Genomic DNA, 14,983 nt, shown 5'->3' with positions numbered 1-14,983 from the left:
TTAATTTAAATCTTATTTAAGAAGAACTTTAAAAACCACACGTGTTATTCAAGATAATATTATATATATGATAAAAATGCAGTTGTTGACTTTTATACAAGATATTAAATTGGTATAAAAGATTAACTAATGAGTTTCATGCTGGTTCTCCTCGGTGGAACCAATCTAAAATATTTTTGAATTATAGTAAGAGTATATTACTCAATAAATAGACTTAGTGCGTAACTTATATCTATGTGCTAGTACTGTGTTAAATAATTTTATGAATAGAACAAAAAGTTTTTTTTTGTTCTTACTACTTAAATAAATTACCCATATTATTATTTAGAAATACTTCAATGACTTTAAATTATTAACGTATTGGCTTAATTGTATGGTTTCTCGAAAACTACTTTTTAATCGATACTAACTCTTATGTAGTTTTTCAAAGCAAGCAAATGACAACACTCAAACTATTTGATATATAACATTATGATATTACTACTATAGGTATATTTCGAACTTCAAGTTGCAACGCCGATGATTTTTAAATTAATTGAAAAATCGTAGAAAATAAACTGTTATCGCGATAGTGTCAATAATATGGCATCGTTAGAGCTGTTAACACCTCATTTATCCAAGATAAAAATACCATCATCTCAGCAATTGATTTACAAGGATGAGTGTGTATATTCCTTTGACAACCCGGTGAGTTGCATTTTGTTTCTAACCTCTGGTATCCTATTCTAAACCAGATAACCGAAAAGGTAATTGACCTTTCTGAAATACCGTATTTATTTTAAATACTTTAATAGTAATAACTAGCTGTTTGTTAGTTTAATTCAAATTTAGATGTACGAACTCAGTTTCATTGTATTCAACATTGGACAAGTCACTGAAAAATAAGAACGAACAAAAGCGAATTCGATTCAATTATATTATATTTCGATGAAATTTGTCGAATTTATGTGAAAAATAGAGCCGTGTATCATTAAAGAAAATAAAGGCACTCCATCCCCATCTAAACCCATAGGTGTCATAAGAGCAGAAAAAGGGAAAATTTTGTTGAGGGCATCAATCATCAAGCACTTAGTCAGCTCAACAGAAAAGAAAATGCATTAAAAAGAAAAGTTGCATTAGTCATGCGGTCTACAAAGTTTGTCAAGTTATATTTTCATATATATCTAATTAAGAATGTGTAATTTTTTTAATAAATTACATTAAAGTATAAAATGAATATTTATATAAACTTTAAAATATTTTGACTCATTTTTGATACAAGATAAAATTGAAAGATAATCAAAATTTTCTCTGAATTTACACTGTGTTCCGGCTTGAAGGGTGATCACACAACAATACCAAGTACTGCTGTTTTGCAGTAGAATATCTGATGAGTGGTACCTAACCAAACAAGCTCGCACATAGCCCTACCACCAGTAATATAGAATCTATGTAGTTTTCATTCCAATTAAAATAAAAATTTCCAGAGAACTTAAACAAAATATTAAAAAAATATCTTATTAACTAATGTTAGTACAGTATAAAATAACAGTGGTATAGTAACATAGTTTTATTTGCTTTTTTTAAATTTTCTAGTGAAATTGAAATCCAAATTGGTTTTCAGTTTTCTCACTTCTAGTTCAAATTCTAATTTTATATCACCAATTTATGTAAATATTTTAACTTTCACATATAACAGTCAGATAAAATATGAGTTTATTTTACAGAACTGGTTATGGCATACCATTATAAAGAATAAACATTATATTTTTGCACAATTATTTATTATTTCAGGAATATATAAAAATGAGTAATATAAGATACTGCTTTAATAATTAAAGTATTAATAACAAATAGTACATATTTTTTGTTGCTACAGACACTAAGACGGGACAATTACATTATCTTTAAAGTACCGGGTATTCATGAAGTTTTTAACTGCTTGGTATACATTAGCAATAACATTGAACAAAGATGTTCTCATGCCATGCATTGAGAATGAACACATAATTAGGGACATAAAAGTATCAAACATGACAGGAGTCCAGAATAATATATTGTACAAGAGTTCTCTGGTTACATAGGTCTTGGTATTAGGTCGATTTATCTCCATAATATTAATTTTCGTCAATATAACAGTCGAAATCGTAATCGGAACAAAGTAACTTATAAATGTAAGCACAAACATGTATAGTAGCATACTTTTGTTATCTGTAAAACATATCTTTGTACATTTTTCATTGATCTTTGGTCGCCTAGGTGATTTAGTTGTATTTGTGAATTCAAAATCTGACTTATTGTTGAAATTCTTTAAAATATTTAATACATTATTAATTATTGAATCTATTTTATCAGATGAATTTGTATCATATCTTTCTTTTTCAATTACTTCTAAATAATTTAATGGATCTAGCGTATACTTTCTTAAATCCGTTACATTTAACCACTTGCTAGTATTGAATGTATTAACACAGTCTTTACTTTTTAAATCGAACATAGCCATGCAAGTATCTTCTATGCTTCGAACTTCAGTCATAGACATTTCCTTAACTCCCATTGGATACATAAAGGAAGCAATTAGAATAGGTATAATCCATTGCAGCGCAATTGTTACAAAAGAGAAATATTTATTCCAGAACATGTGTAATCTATTCAATTTTACTTTCCTCTCACTTCTAGAACTTTCTCCGATTTCTCGTACTAAATCTTGTTCGTCTTTTTTCTTAAGGTCTCTTAACATTCTATAATGCATGTAATTATCAATGATAAGACTCAAAAAGCTATTAACCAAAGACACCACCAATGGACCATAGCTTAGCAGAAGAGATGAGAAGCCGCATCTCGAAGTCACATCCTTGGTCACATTTAATCCAGCCATTCTCGATTCAATGTCTCCCATTTCCACGTTGACTGGATTGAGTTCGTAAACGGCTCGACACAAAAAAGCTATACCAATGCACATTATGAGAATATTTTCAGATAAGAGTACAGAGGAGAATCTATTCTTGCTGGTCACCAAACTTCTTAGGTTAAGTAAGCTTATCCCGAATCCACACAATATGAGGAATACACCTAAGTACAAATCAATTGTTTTGAACATTTTGTCGCGTGCTGTTCGATGGAGCGTGGCGATAGTTATGAACCACCATGATTTTGCAAGCTTCCGCACCGGGTGATAGCCATTATCAGTATGTAAATTATAGGGGCTGTTTAAAATGCAAACTTTAAATAGCTTAGTGAACTTTTCAAATTCATTTTGAGGTCTTGTTGAAAAACAAGCTACGACTTCGGAAAATATAATTAACTTAATTTTTTGTATTGTTGCAGGAGTCGGAGACAGGGTTGTATGTTTCATTGACATCGTTCCTCGGCTTCGGACGTAACTACGTGGAGCAGTACTTTCAGAAGACTGGCAATGCCGTCTTCTTACACATACTTAGAGAGAAGAAGCCGGTAAGTGTTCATATCAATATATATGTATATATATATATATATTTTATTGGTACAGAATAAAACGTTGATATCATGTTTCCTAATTATTATAAATATTCAGAAACCTCTCTCTGTAAATTGGTCATAATGGTTAAATAATAACGACCAATTAAATTTTTTTTTATAGTAAAGGAAGGCGGACGAGCATATGGGCCACCTGATGGTAAGTGGTCACCAACGCCCTTAGACATTGGCATTGTATGAAATGTTAACCATCGCTTACATCACCAATGCGCCACCAACCTTGGGAACTAAGATGTTATGTCCCTTGTGCCTGTAATCACACTGGCTCACTCACCCTTCAAACCGGAACACAACAATACCAAGTACTGCTGTTTTGCGGCAGAATGTCTGATGAGTGAGTGGTACCTACCCAGACGAGCTTGCACAGAGCTCTACCACCAGTATTAAATCTAACTTGCGTCATAAATAATACCATAAATGGGTTAAGATATAACTAATATGCAACAAAGATGAGCTTGAAACCTTACGGCATATTGTGAAGAGTATAAATATTTAAGTAGCCATAAATTAAATTAATTTTAATTAACATATTGTATTATTGATATTCTCGAAGTCAAAAACAGATCCTTTTGACTATTGCATATTCTGCGACCTCTAATCTACCATCGACCTTCTTTGTTTGTAACTTGAGCCAATGTGTTTGTGAGTAATAAGAAATACACGTCCCATGACAACCCGAATAAGATATATAATAGAGATCGACAGAGAGAATGACGTGTATCACAGTTTGGAATTGGGAAAATATATTTGAAATTATAATCAATATGGCCGTTCCTGATGATTTGAATTTTTATATATCCATCCTTATCCAGACCCTAGGCTATCCCAATGTCTAATTTAATTATCATGAGTTCAGTGGCTTAGTCATATTGATGTAACAGATAGTGCTGCTTTCTCTTTTAATGATATTAGTTAGATAAAACTAAAAAATGCTGTAACTTCGTATGTTGTATTTATAGATACCAGAACCGGAACAAACAGGTGATGGGCCAGAGAAAAAGATCACGCGTCTGGCGATCGGCGTCGAGGGAGGGTTCGACCCGGATTGCGGTAAACCAAAGTACACCTACACGGATCATTACAATGTGGTCGTGTTGCCCGGATTCCACACGTTTCCATGGCCGAATGACTCGTTACCTGACGTGGTAAGTTCGTACGTTTAGCTTCTTTACGCGTGATTTATTATTTGTTTAATTCGAGAACAGCCATTAAAGTGAAGTAAGTTAAGTAAGTTGCTATTCATTCATGCGTATAAAGTATCGTATTTAGTGTTAATAATTGTACTATTTACTGAAATATTAAGCTTATATTATGTTCTTTAACATCGTCGAGTGTTCTATGTAACCGTATCGTAACCGTGACAGCCTGTGAATGTCCCACTGCTGGACTAAAGGCCTCCTCTCCCTTTTTTTAAAGAGAAGGTTTGGAGCTTTTTCCACCACGCTGCTCCAGTGGGGGTTGGTGGAATACAAATGTGGCGGAATTTCAGTGAAATTAGACACATGCAGGTTTCCTCACGATATTTTCCTTCACCGTAAAATACGAGATGAATTATAATCACAAATTAAGCACATGAAAATTTAGTGGTGCTTGCCCGAGTTTGAACCCACGATCATCGGTTAAGAATCACGCGTTCTTACCACTGGGCCATCTCGGCTCGTGTTCTATGTCAATAATACCTATTTGTAGCCATAAAATGTCTTTCAATTCTACTATTAATCTAAATCAAACTGAAGCATTTTTTTTACTATTGATTAAACTTTATAATCTATACAATTAAAAAATCATACCATACCAATGTCTTTGTCTGGGTGCTCTATTCCAGCACAGGTATAGTATGATTTTTCAGCACTCACATCTTAGGTTACGTACTCTTCCTCGCGTAGACTGTCGCGCTACATGGCTAAAGGAATGGCTATGGAAATGGCTAAAGGAAAACAGTATTCCAGCTGCACTGGACTTCGATTGGCTTAATTATAATGCTATTCGATCTTAGTTTCAGTAATATAACGTTGTAATGTAGTTTTAGGTCTAGAATTCAGATATTTCCGTTCAGTTTTAATTCCACCTATATCATCTACTCAATTTCTATCTTGTAATCCCTTATGATTGAATTGTTTATGAGAAATGGCTTTTTTATCTATAAGATTGCCCCTTGGACCACACAAGTGAAATAATTAATATAAGTATGCAATTTTATGCACTGTAAACAATAGTCATGTTTATTGCTCGCAGGTAAAGCAATCGGTGCAAGGAATCTTAGACGCCGAGTCGCCATTTAAAATCGCTGAAATGGAAGCTTTACAGGACACTTGGGATGGTGAGAAACGCGAGGTCTCTGTGTAAGTTAAAACGAAATACATTTGAAAATTATAAGCTTCAAAAGTAGTCTATATGCTTTAATAATTATCAATTTCTTAAGTTATGTCATATATAGACATGCGCCATGTTGATTCAAGAGGTAGGGGTAACAATACCATACTAAACACAAGTTGCCTTAGTATGAAAAGGAAAATATATTAATTAGTTTTGTTAATATTATAAGTAGACGGGCAATTGCGTCACCTGATGATAAGTGGTCACCACCGCCCATAAACATTGACGATATAAGCAATATTGTCCATTCCGTATATAGCCAATGGGCCACAAACCTTGGGAACTAATATGTTATGTCCCTTGTGCCTGTAATGACACTGGCTTACTCACCCTTCAAACCGGAACACAACAATACCAAGTACTGCTGTTTTGCGGTAGAATATCTGATGAGTGGGTGGTACCTACCCAGATGGGCTTGCACAAAGCTATATCACCTAGAAAATTAATGAAATGAATGGGTAAGCTCTTATTTTTGTTTTTATTAGTATTTATTGATACAATATAGATTAATATTTGTAAAATCTTATAACAAAGACTGCCGATTTCGCACGGGTAGATAAGAGGAAAAATATATTTTGGAGAGGGTTTGCGTAAAATCTGTTATTATTGAGCGTCTACATCAGGGAAGGAGTAACTGTGACAAATTTCAAGTCAATTGGGCAGAGAGTTCAGGAGATCTCGATCTCATGATGAATGGTATATATATACATTATATTGTTGTAATATCAATATCGTGAAATAATAAATACTTATCATTACATGACTCCGAAATATTAGAAGCAGTTTCTTATAGAACATGACATTAGGTTGATCATGAAAACTTTTTAAAATAATTTGCCAGAAAATGAGTATGTGTTTGTTTTTTTAGGCATGCAGTGAGCTTAAAGCAGTTAGATAATGGAGTGAAGGTGCCTCCATCCGGATGGAAGTGTGATAAATGTGATCTCACAAACAATCTCTGGCTCAACCTGACCGATGGGTCAATACTCTGCGGACGACGCTTCTTTGATGGCTCAGGAGGAAACGATCATGCTGTAAGAATGTGTCTTATTATCACACCAAGTTGTATGAAACTAACAATATCAACCACTTTTCTGTATTTTACCATAATGAGGTGATATTTTTATTGTAATCATAGTTTTCAATATCATTGTCATTATGTGACAGGCACAACCAATGGTTCAGTCTCAATAGCTACTGCATGTTGTTTGGTATCACATTTTGTTAAATCACCAAAGTAGGTGGAAAGTCCGGACAGTGATTTATTAATAATATCCTGGAACATTTTTCACACACGGCCATCTGATCCGAAATTGAGCTTGTACAGAGCTTGTACTATGAAAACCAGACAACTGATATACTACATATACTATTTTTCTTTTGTAAATACATACATATATAGATAATTACACCCAGACTCAGGACAAACAGACATCTTCATGCACACAAATATCTGTCCTGGGTGGAAATCGAACCCACAACAACCTTCGGTGTGAAAGGCAAGCATCCACCAACCATGCCAACCGGTTCATAAGATTTATTGAGAGAATGGAATTTGAGAGTAGTTCGTTAGGAATCACCTACTGATTTTATATTATTTTGTAATTATTACTAAAATTTGATTACTTTCTATAATATAATAAAAATGTACCCTTTTAAAATAAATACAAATATATTATTTATAAATTAAGGTCGAACATTACCGTCAAACTGGCTACCCATTAGCCGTGAAGCTGGGCACCATCACAGCAGACGGCAAGGGCGACGTGTACTCGTATGCAGAGGATGACATGGTAGAGGATCCATTCTTAGCTGATCATCTTAAGCATTTTGGTATCAATGTGCAACAGCTTCAGAAGGTATTTATTGTTTATGCAATTAATTATATACAATAAAGATTTTTTACATTGGATTATTTTCAATTTATTGTTTTAAGGTAAAACATGGTGTGTCCCTGAGATATAGGGAATAGTTTAGTAGAATATACTTCATGAAAATTTAAAAATTGGAATAATTCAGTGGTTACACATAATCTTTTTTTGTTTTTTGGTTCAGGTAATACTGAATTTTCACTCGTTCTTGACGTTGAAGGAATATGTTTTGAGGAAACCTGCTTGTGTCATATATAATCTACCATATTTATATAGACACATTTAATTTCTATAAGTCTGTCATGATTACTTGCATATTGTATTATTACTTGGACCATTCAATTATATAAGTAGTACATAGTAGTGTTTATTTTACTTTTTTTGTAATTTTGTATATGAGTCTTGTTACTTGAATAAATAAATTATTATTATTGTATATATCCACCTCCACCTTTTATAAAATAATATAACATATATATATTGAACATTGTATTTTTTTTTTTTTTATAGAATAGGAAGGTGGACGAGCATATGGGCAACCTGATGGTAAGTGGTCACCAAACGCCCTTAGACATTGGCATTCTAAGAAATGTCAACCATCGCTTATAGCCAATGCGCCACCAACCTTGGGAACTAAGATTTTATGTCCCTTGTGCCTGTAATTACACATTTTAATAATAGATTGCTTCTATTTGTTTTTTATAAAAAAAAAATCAACTCACTAATTACAGACTGACAAATCAATGGTGGAATTGGAGCTGGAACTCAACCGTCGTACGGGAGAATGGAACACTCTTCAGGAGTCCGGCAGTGAGCTGCGACCACTGCACGGACCTTCACTTACTGGACTGAATAATTTGGGCAATTCGTGCTACATCAATAGTGTTGTACAGGTAAGGAATAATGAAATTATTTATTTATATAGTATATTTATTTTACTTTTGGATAGAAGTGAAACTGATTTTATAAAATTCTCTAATTGGGAAATTTAAAAATAGAACACGAAATCGTACAAATTGATATAAATTACTCTTAAAAATCAAATAAAACACTCGATTCAAGAAATCCAACACATTCACGTATCGTGCCAATTATGAATTAATGACTTTTCCTTTCTGTACACAAACAAAATGACGGTTTGAAATAGGAGTGCGTCTTTTTTTTTAACAACTCTGTTGGAGGCATAAAGTAATCTCCTAAATGTATTATATATATAGATTACGTATTACATGTATAAGATTAAACATATTTTGTTAATTAATTAACTATCTATTTTGCCCTTACAATATGTTTTTGATAATGGAATTCTATTCTATCATTAATGTCTAAAAATATACTTGTAACTTTTATTTTATTTAAAAATTAGATTAATTTTGGTTTTCTGCAAACACACACCATTAAAATAATTATATTATTATTATAATGTTATAATTATTTAAATATATTTTTTACTAAGGTAAATTAACCAAGGAATGTCGTACTTTGTTTCTTCTGTATCGATTTTCTTTTGTTTCCCCGTCCTTTTTTTAAAATATATAGGCGTTACTAACCATAGAAGTTTTCAGATGTATATAATGACAGTATATGTATATATATTGTATTGTATACTCTGGGGACGGTTGGCGTTGTTGGTAGATACTTGTCTTTCACGCCGAAGGTTGTGGGTTCGATTCCCACCCAGGACAGACATTTGTGTGCATGAACATGTCTGTTTGTCCCGAGTCTGGGCGTAAATATCTATATAAGTATATATATAGTGGTAACTATATAAGAAAAGTAGTATGTGTAGTATATCAGTTGTCTGGTTTCCATTGTACAAGATCTGCTTGATTTAGGATCAGAAGGCCGTGTGTGAATTATGTCCTAGGATATTAATATTATTATTATGTATTATTTTAAGGTCCTATTCCGTATGCCCGACTTCGTGCGACGCTACGTGGAAGGAGCGCCCGAAATATTCTCCACCTTCCCTGAAGATCCTGCCAATGATTTCAACGTACAGACGTTAGTGGATATTTTCCTTATATTTGGAAATTATGCAATTACATCAAAAACCTACATATAAATAAAAAAAAATATATAAACATTAGTCGATCTCGTGCTATCTCACTCGCACACTATCGATGTCGAGACTATTCTTTTTATTGCATAAAAAACAATGGTCATGTGATGTGCCCCAGCGCGAAACTCGGCGTGGGGCTGGTGTCGGGGCGGTACTCGTTCCCGGGCGAGGAGGGCGCGCAGGCCGGCGTGTCGGCGCACATGTTCCGGCGCGTCGTGGGCCGCGGACACCCCGAGTTCACCAGCAAGCGCCAGCAGGACGCGCACGAGTTCTATCTGCATCTGCTCACGCTCATCGAGGTAGGCCGACCGCGTCGGCAATAATTCTCATTATGACTTGATGGTCTATTATTAGAACTACTAGGTGGTAGGGCTTTTTGCATGCCCGTCTGTATAGGTACCACCCACTCATCGGATATTCTACCGCTCAACAGCGTGAGCCAGTATAACTATAGGCATAAAAGACATCTTCGTTCCCAAGGTTGGGGGCGCATTGGCGATGTAAGGATTGGTTAATATTTCTTACATCGCCGATGTATATGGGCGGTGGTGACCACTTAACATCGGGACCCATGACCAGTGACCCATTTGCCCGTCGACAAACTGATTGGTTTTCAGAATGCTTCAGGGTACCTCATGTTCTAACTTGTCGTCCATTGTTTTCATCGTATTCATAATAACCGCCGCCCGCAGCGCCACAGCCGGCACCGCGCGGACCCGGCGGAGTGCCTGCGCTTCGCGGTAGAGGAGCGCGTGGCGTGCGGCGCGTCGCAGGCCGTGCGCTACACGGCGCGCGCCGAGCGCCACCTGCCGCTGCCCGTGCCGCTCGCCGCCGCCACCAACGCGCCGCAGCTGCGCGACTACGAGATGCGACGTGCGCGCGCCGACGCCGCCGGACAGCGACTGTGAGTGCCGCCCGCGACGCACCGGTTCTTGAATCACGTTCGGATTGGTTGGAGGCTATATCGGTTCCGTTTTCAGCGACTCGTCCCAGATGGTCCGGCCTCAGATCCCGTTCCAGGCGTGTCTCGATAGCTTCATGAAGGAGGAGACTGTCGAGCAGTTCTTCAGCTCGGCTGTCAATAAAAAGGTCACAGCCAGAAAGTGAGTAGGACGAGAAACTATTATACGATCAAGTACTATTTAATATTTGTGCTGTAATTTATGTTAGCACTATGGTTGACTATAGTTAATCTATCAGGTCTAATAATGTTTCTATAGCCTTCTCATGTAAAAGCTTAATAGAAGTGGCCTTGTGTATAGACCACGTGAATCTTACCGGAGGATGCGGTTTCAAATCCAGGCACATCCAAGCACCATTGATATTAATTAATTTGTGCTTATAATTCATTCCGTGCTCAGCGGTGAATACAATACAATAGTAGTAAGTCTTACATTTATGTCGAATTAGATAAGGGATTGTGTAAATTTTTGTCAGTGATATTATATGGAATATTTAAATATATAAATTTGGCGATCTTATTCTATACTCAAAACAAAATTAATATTTATGCCAAAATTAAAAATACTAAATAAAAACATGTATAAATAATCTGTTCCTTAATTTTTAGGATAACACGTCTAGCGACTTTCCCAGACTACTTATTGATACAGTTGAAGAAATTTACAATCAAAGAAGACTGGACGCCTGCGAAGCTCGACGTAGCCGTGGACATGCCGTGGGAGGTTACTATTCCTTGATAATAAAACGAATGTTAATAAAATTAGCATATTTCTTCACAAAGAAAAGTATGTAAATGCACATCTCATTCGCTTATGTATCTATGTATATTAAAAAATGTATTGTATATGTATAGTAAAAAATGGTACATAAAAAAATGTTGTTTTACATCAAAACAAAATAAACTTTTTTTTACGAGAAAATATGATTAGACAACACTAATTCTACTCATCATTCTTCATATCCAGGTGGACCTGGGTGTGCTGCGCGGGCGCGGAGTGCAGGCGGGCGAGGAGCTGCTGCCGGAAGCGCCGCCAGACGCACCCGCGCCGGTCTACGACGAGGCGCTGCTCGCCAAGCTTGTCAGTGCCCACTGCATTATCCCCACATTCCTTTTGACATAGCTACAGTTGATCTTGATAGATGTTATGATTATATAATAAGATTCGATTCGATGACATTATGTTACTGAATCGAATTTAGAAGTACCAAAAATTGTAGGAGAATTAGAAAAACACAAGTGACTTACCTACATGATATGACATATGACAGGCAATTTTAGTTTTTTTTTTTTGTAATTTTAGCATTTTCATTTAAATTGATCTTTGGTACTATGACTATAAACTTATAGGTTGACAAGTGTTTTCACTTTTGTTAAGTTACACATGCCCTTTTTTAATTTTGTATGTGTATTTTTTGGGTAAATCTTTGCGCAATCATATTTCGTGTAACAAAAATTTCTTACAGTTGGACATGGGATTCCCTGTTGAAGCTTGTAAAAAGTCATTATATTACACAAACAATTCTGGCATGGAAGCAGCCTCCAACTGGCTCATGGAACACATGACTGATTGGGACTTTGATAAAAAGTTTGAACCACCCGGCTCACAGAATACAGGTATTTTATGTTTTATATGATTTTTAAAAACATTGCAACTAAACTAATCCTATTCGCTTCTTAGAACTGAATATCATTGAATGAAATAAGTAGTGACTGATATGAAATTGTAACAATATGTACTGGCAATATAAAATTTCATTAAATAAATAAAATATTCATAAAATGTTTTTATAGACTGATTCTGTATCTGATATTGTATATTATATTATTTATTTTTGTTTTCTTTACTTTATAAAGACCGATGAGTAAATAGACTACCCAATAGTAAATGGTTTCCTACGTCGATAGACATTGGCAGTAGGCATTCTAAGATACAGAAACCACCGCACAATGGGTCACCAACCAAAAGATTTGTGTTATATCTCTTGTGCTTGTCTTTACACTGGCTCACTAAACAGATAGAGCCCTATTACTGGATGAATCACTCTCTTCTCTTTCAGAAGTAATGTTTTTTTTTAAATTACAACACTTTTATGTTTAACAATATTTTGATTACACTGATTCATTTGGTATAAACATCTTTGATTAGGTGCTAGTGCAAATGTGGCTGTAGATGAGGCTAGTGTGGAGCAGATCACGAGTATGGGTTTCACGAGAACACAGGCTGCTAGAGCATTGAAAGCCACCGATGGTGATGTAGCCAGGGCATTGGACTGGATCTTCAGCCACGCTGACCAACTAGACAGTGAAGAGTTACCGAGTGAACCCGTACAGGATAGAACTCTGGGCTGCAGGGATGGACCGGAAAGTAAGTTTGTCTAGAATTGATGAAGGTTCTGACTACTGAAATAATTGATTTGTTGATTTATAGGCTAATAATAAAACGATGCTGTATCCAGGCTGCAATATATTATGTTCATTGAATTCAATTGTTTCAGAATATAAGCTTGTTGCATTTATTTCGCACATGGGCACATCAACAATGGTTGGTCACTATGTCTGTCATATCCTACATGAAGGAAGATGGGTCATATTTAATGACAATAAGGTACTATGCCCCAATTTTTCTTTATATATAATATTAATTTTACTACTCATATCATTAAAAAAAAACGAGGTGGTCCAGTGGTAAGAACGCGTAAATCTTAACCGAGCTTAAATTGCTATTATAATTCATCTAGTTCTTGATGGTGAAGGAAAACATCGTGAAGAAACCTGCATGTGTCGAATTTCACTGAAATTCTGCCACATGTGTATTCCACCAACCCGCATTGAAGCAGCGTGGTGGAATAAGCTCCAAACCTTCTCCCCAAAAGGGAGAGGAGACCTCAGCCCAGCAGTGGGACATTCACAGGCTGTTACTGTAGTCATATTGTTCAATATAACATAACTAGTATAAAAGAAAAATTTCTAAAAAAAAAATATGCTACTGAAACCATGGTGAAATTAAATTCATGAAAATAAATTATAATGCTAATGAGAAATAGTTGCACAAGTAAATAACCAATACTTGAAAAAAAAACAAAAATCCTGTAAATTCAGTAATTAATGATAACAGTAGAAACCTCTTAAAATTGAATGATTATATTATGTGTAAAGACTTACTCCTATAAAGAGAAGAATCCCTTTCATGGGCTGTAGGATATTTATAAACTGCTTATGTTATGTTTAAATGTTGACTTTATTTCAGGTGGCCCTCTCAGAAAACCCTCCCAAAGATCTCGGATATTTATATCTGTATGAAAGGCTGTGATGTTTAGCGTGTGATCATTTAGCACCAAAAATGATTTCAAGATGTCTTAGACTACGCTAATGTGTTTTAAACAATTTTAAGGTGTACTAATTAATACTTTAGCGACTATTTATTTAATATACAAAGATTTATTAGGTATTTAAAACATCTTAACTAACTAAAGCAATACATGTTTGTTTATCTTTATACCAAAAACGGTTGGTAATCCGCTTTTACTGTAATTGTTTTCCTAATATTAAATACAAGCTCAATGTACAATGTTTTTTTCTTTGTCTAGTAATTTTTTTCTTTTAATATAACATGGTATTTTATATTATATATTAATAAAATTTGTTGCTAAATAAATATATATTAGTGTATTGTTAGAACTAATAGTTGTGAGAGAGTGTATTATGAATACTAATGTAAAAATATTTGAATTGATGTCAAAATATTAAATAATCCTAGTGTTTAAAATGAAATAGACAACGAAATAAAATAAAACTATATTTTGTAGTTTTCTTCCTGTTAAGTAGAGTAACTTAAATTTAAAAACTTAGTATAATTAAACAAGAAATTAATTAATCTAATTGATTCAATATCTGTTTAATATAATATTATATGTTTAATATAGTATTTTAAATACAATATCTGTTTAATATAATATTTTTGTGGCAATATAAATACTTTTATATGCAACACAAAAAATCCTTTTAAAATACAGAGAACCATCAAAAAAATTAAAAGGTTTGTTTTAAATTAAATATAATACGATAAAAGAGTTATTATGAAAAAAGCATGCTACTTAATTACACCACTCTTTTTTTTTCAGGCACAAAGTAACATGTTTTGTAAGCATAAAGCTTTCATTAAAACTTAAAATTGAAAGTTTATATTTGAAAGTAACATCAATTAAAAACAAATAA

At 34.3% G+C, this 14,983-nt stretch overlaps 1 protein-coding gene across 1 annotated transcript; it reads left to right on the top strand.

Moving 5' to 3' along the window:
* Window positions 1-475: 475 nt before the first annotated feature.
* On the top strand, window positions 476-14,573 carry LOC126773665 (ubiquitin carboxyl-terminal hydrolase 5). The gene is made up of 17 exons (XM_050494726.1): window positions 476-687; window positions 3,307-3,432; window positions 4,455-4,640; window positions 5,731-5,837; window positions 6,740-6,905; window positions 7,563-7,730; window positions 8,474-8,635; window positions 9,643-9,746; window positions 9,923-10,103; window positions 10,497-10,708; window positions 10,785-10,907; window positions 11,375-11,489; window positions 11,733-11,846; window positions 12,232-12,382; window positions 12,915-13,133; window positions 13,264-13,373; window positions 14,016-14,573. The coding sequence occupies exons 1-17, from the start codon at window positions 583-585 to the stop codon at window positions 14,076-14,078; spliced, it is 2,412 nt and encodes an 803-aa protein (XP_050350683.1). The 5' UTR covers window positions 476-582; the 3' UTR covers window positions 14,079-14,573.
* Window positions 14,574-14,983: the final 410 nt, after the last annotated feature.

The sequence above is a fragment of the Nymphalis io genome, chromosome 15 (assembly GCF_905147045.1).
Source record: "Nymphalis io chromosome 15, ilAglIoxx1.1, whole genome shotgun sequence".
NCBI lineage: Eukaryota > Metazoa > Arthropoda > Insecta > Lepidoptera > Nymphalidae > Nymphalis > Nymphalis io.
This window is presented reverse-complemented; position numbering and strand designations above follow the sequence as displayed.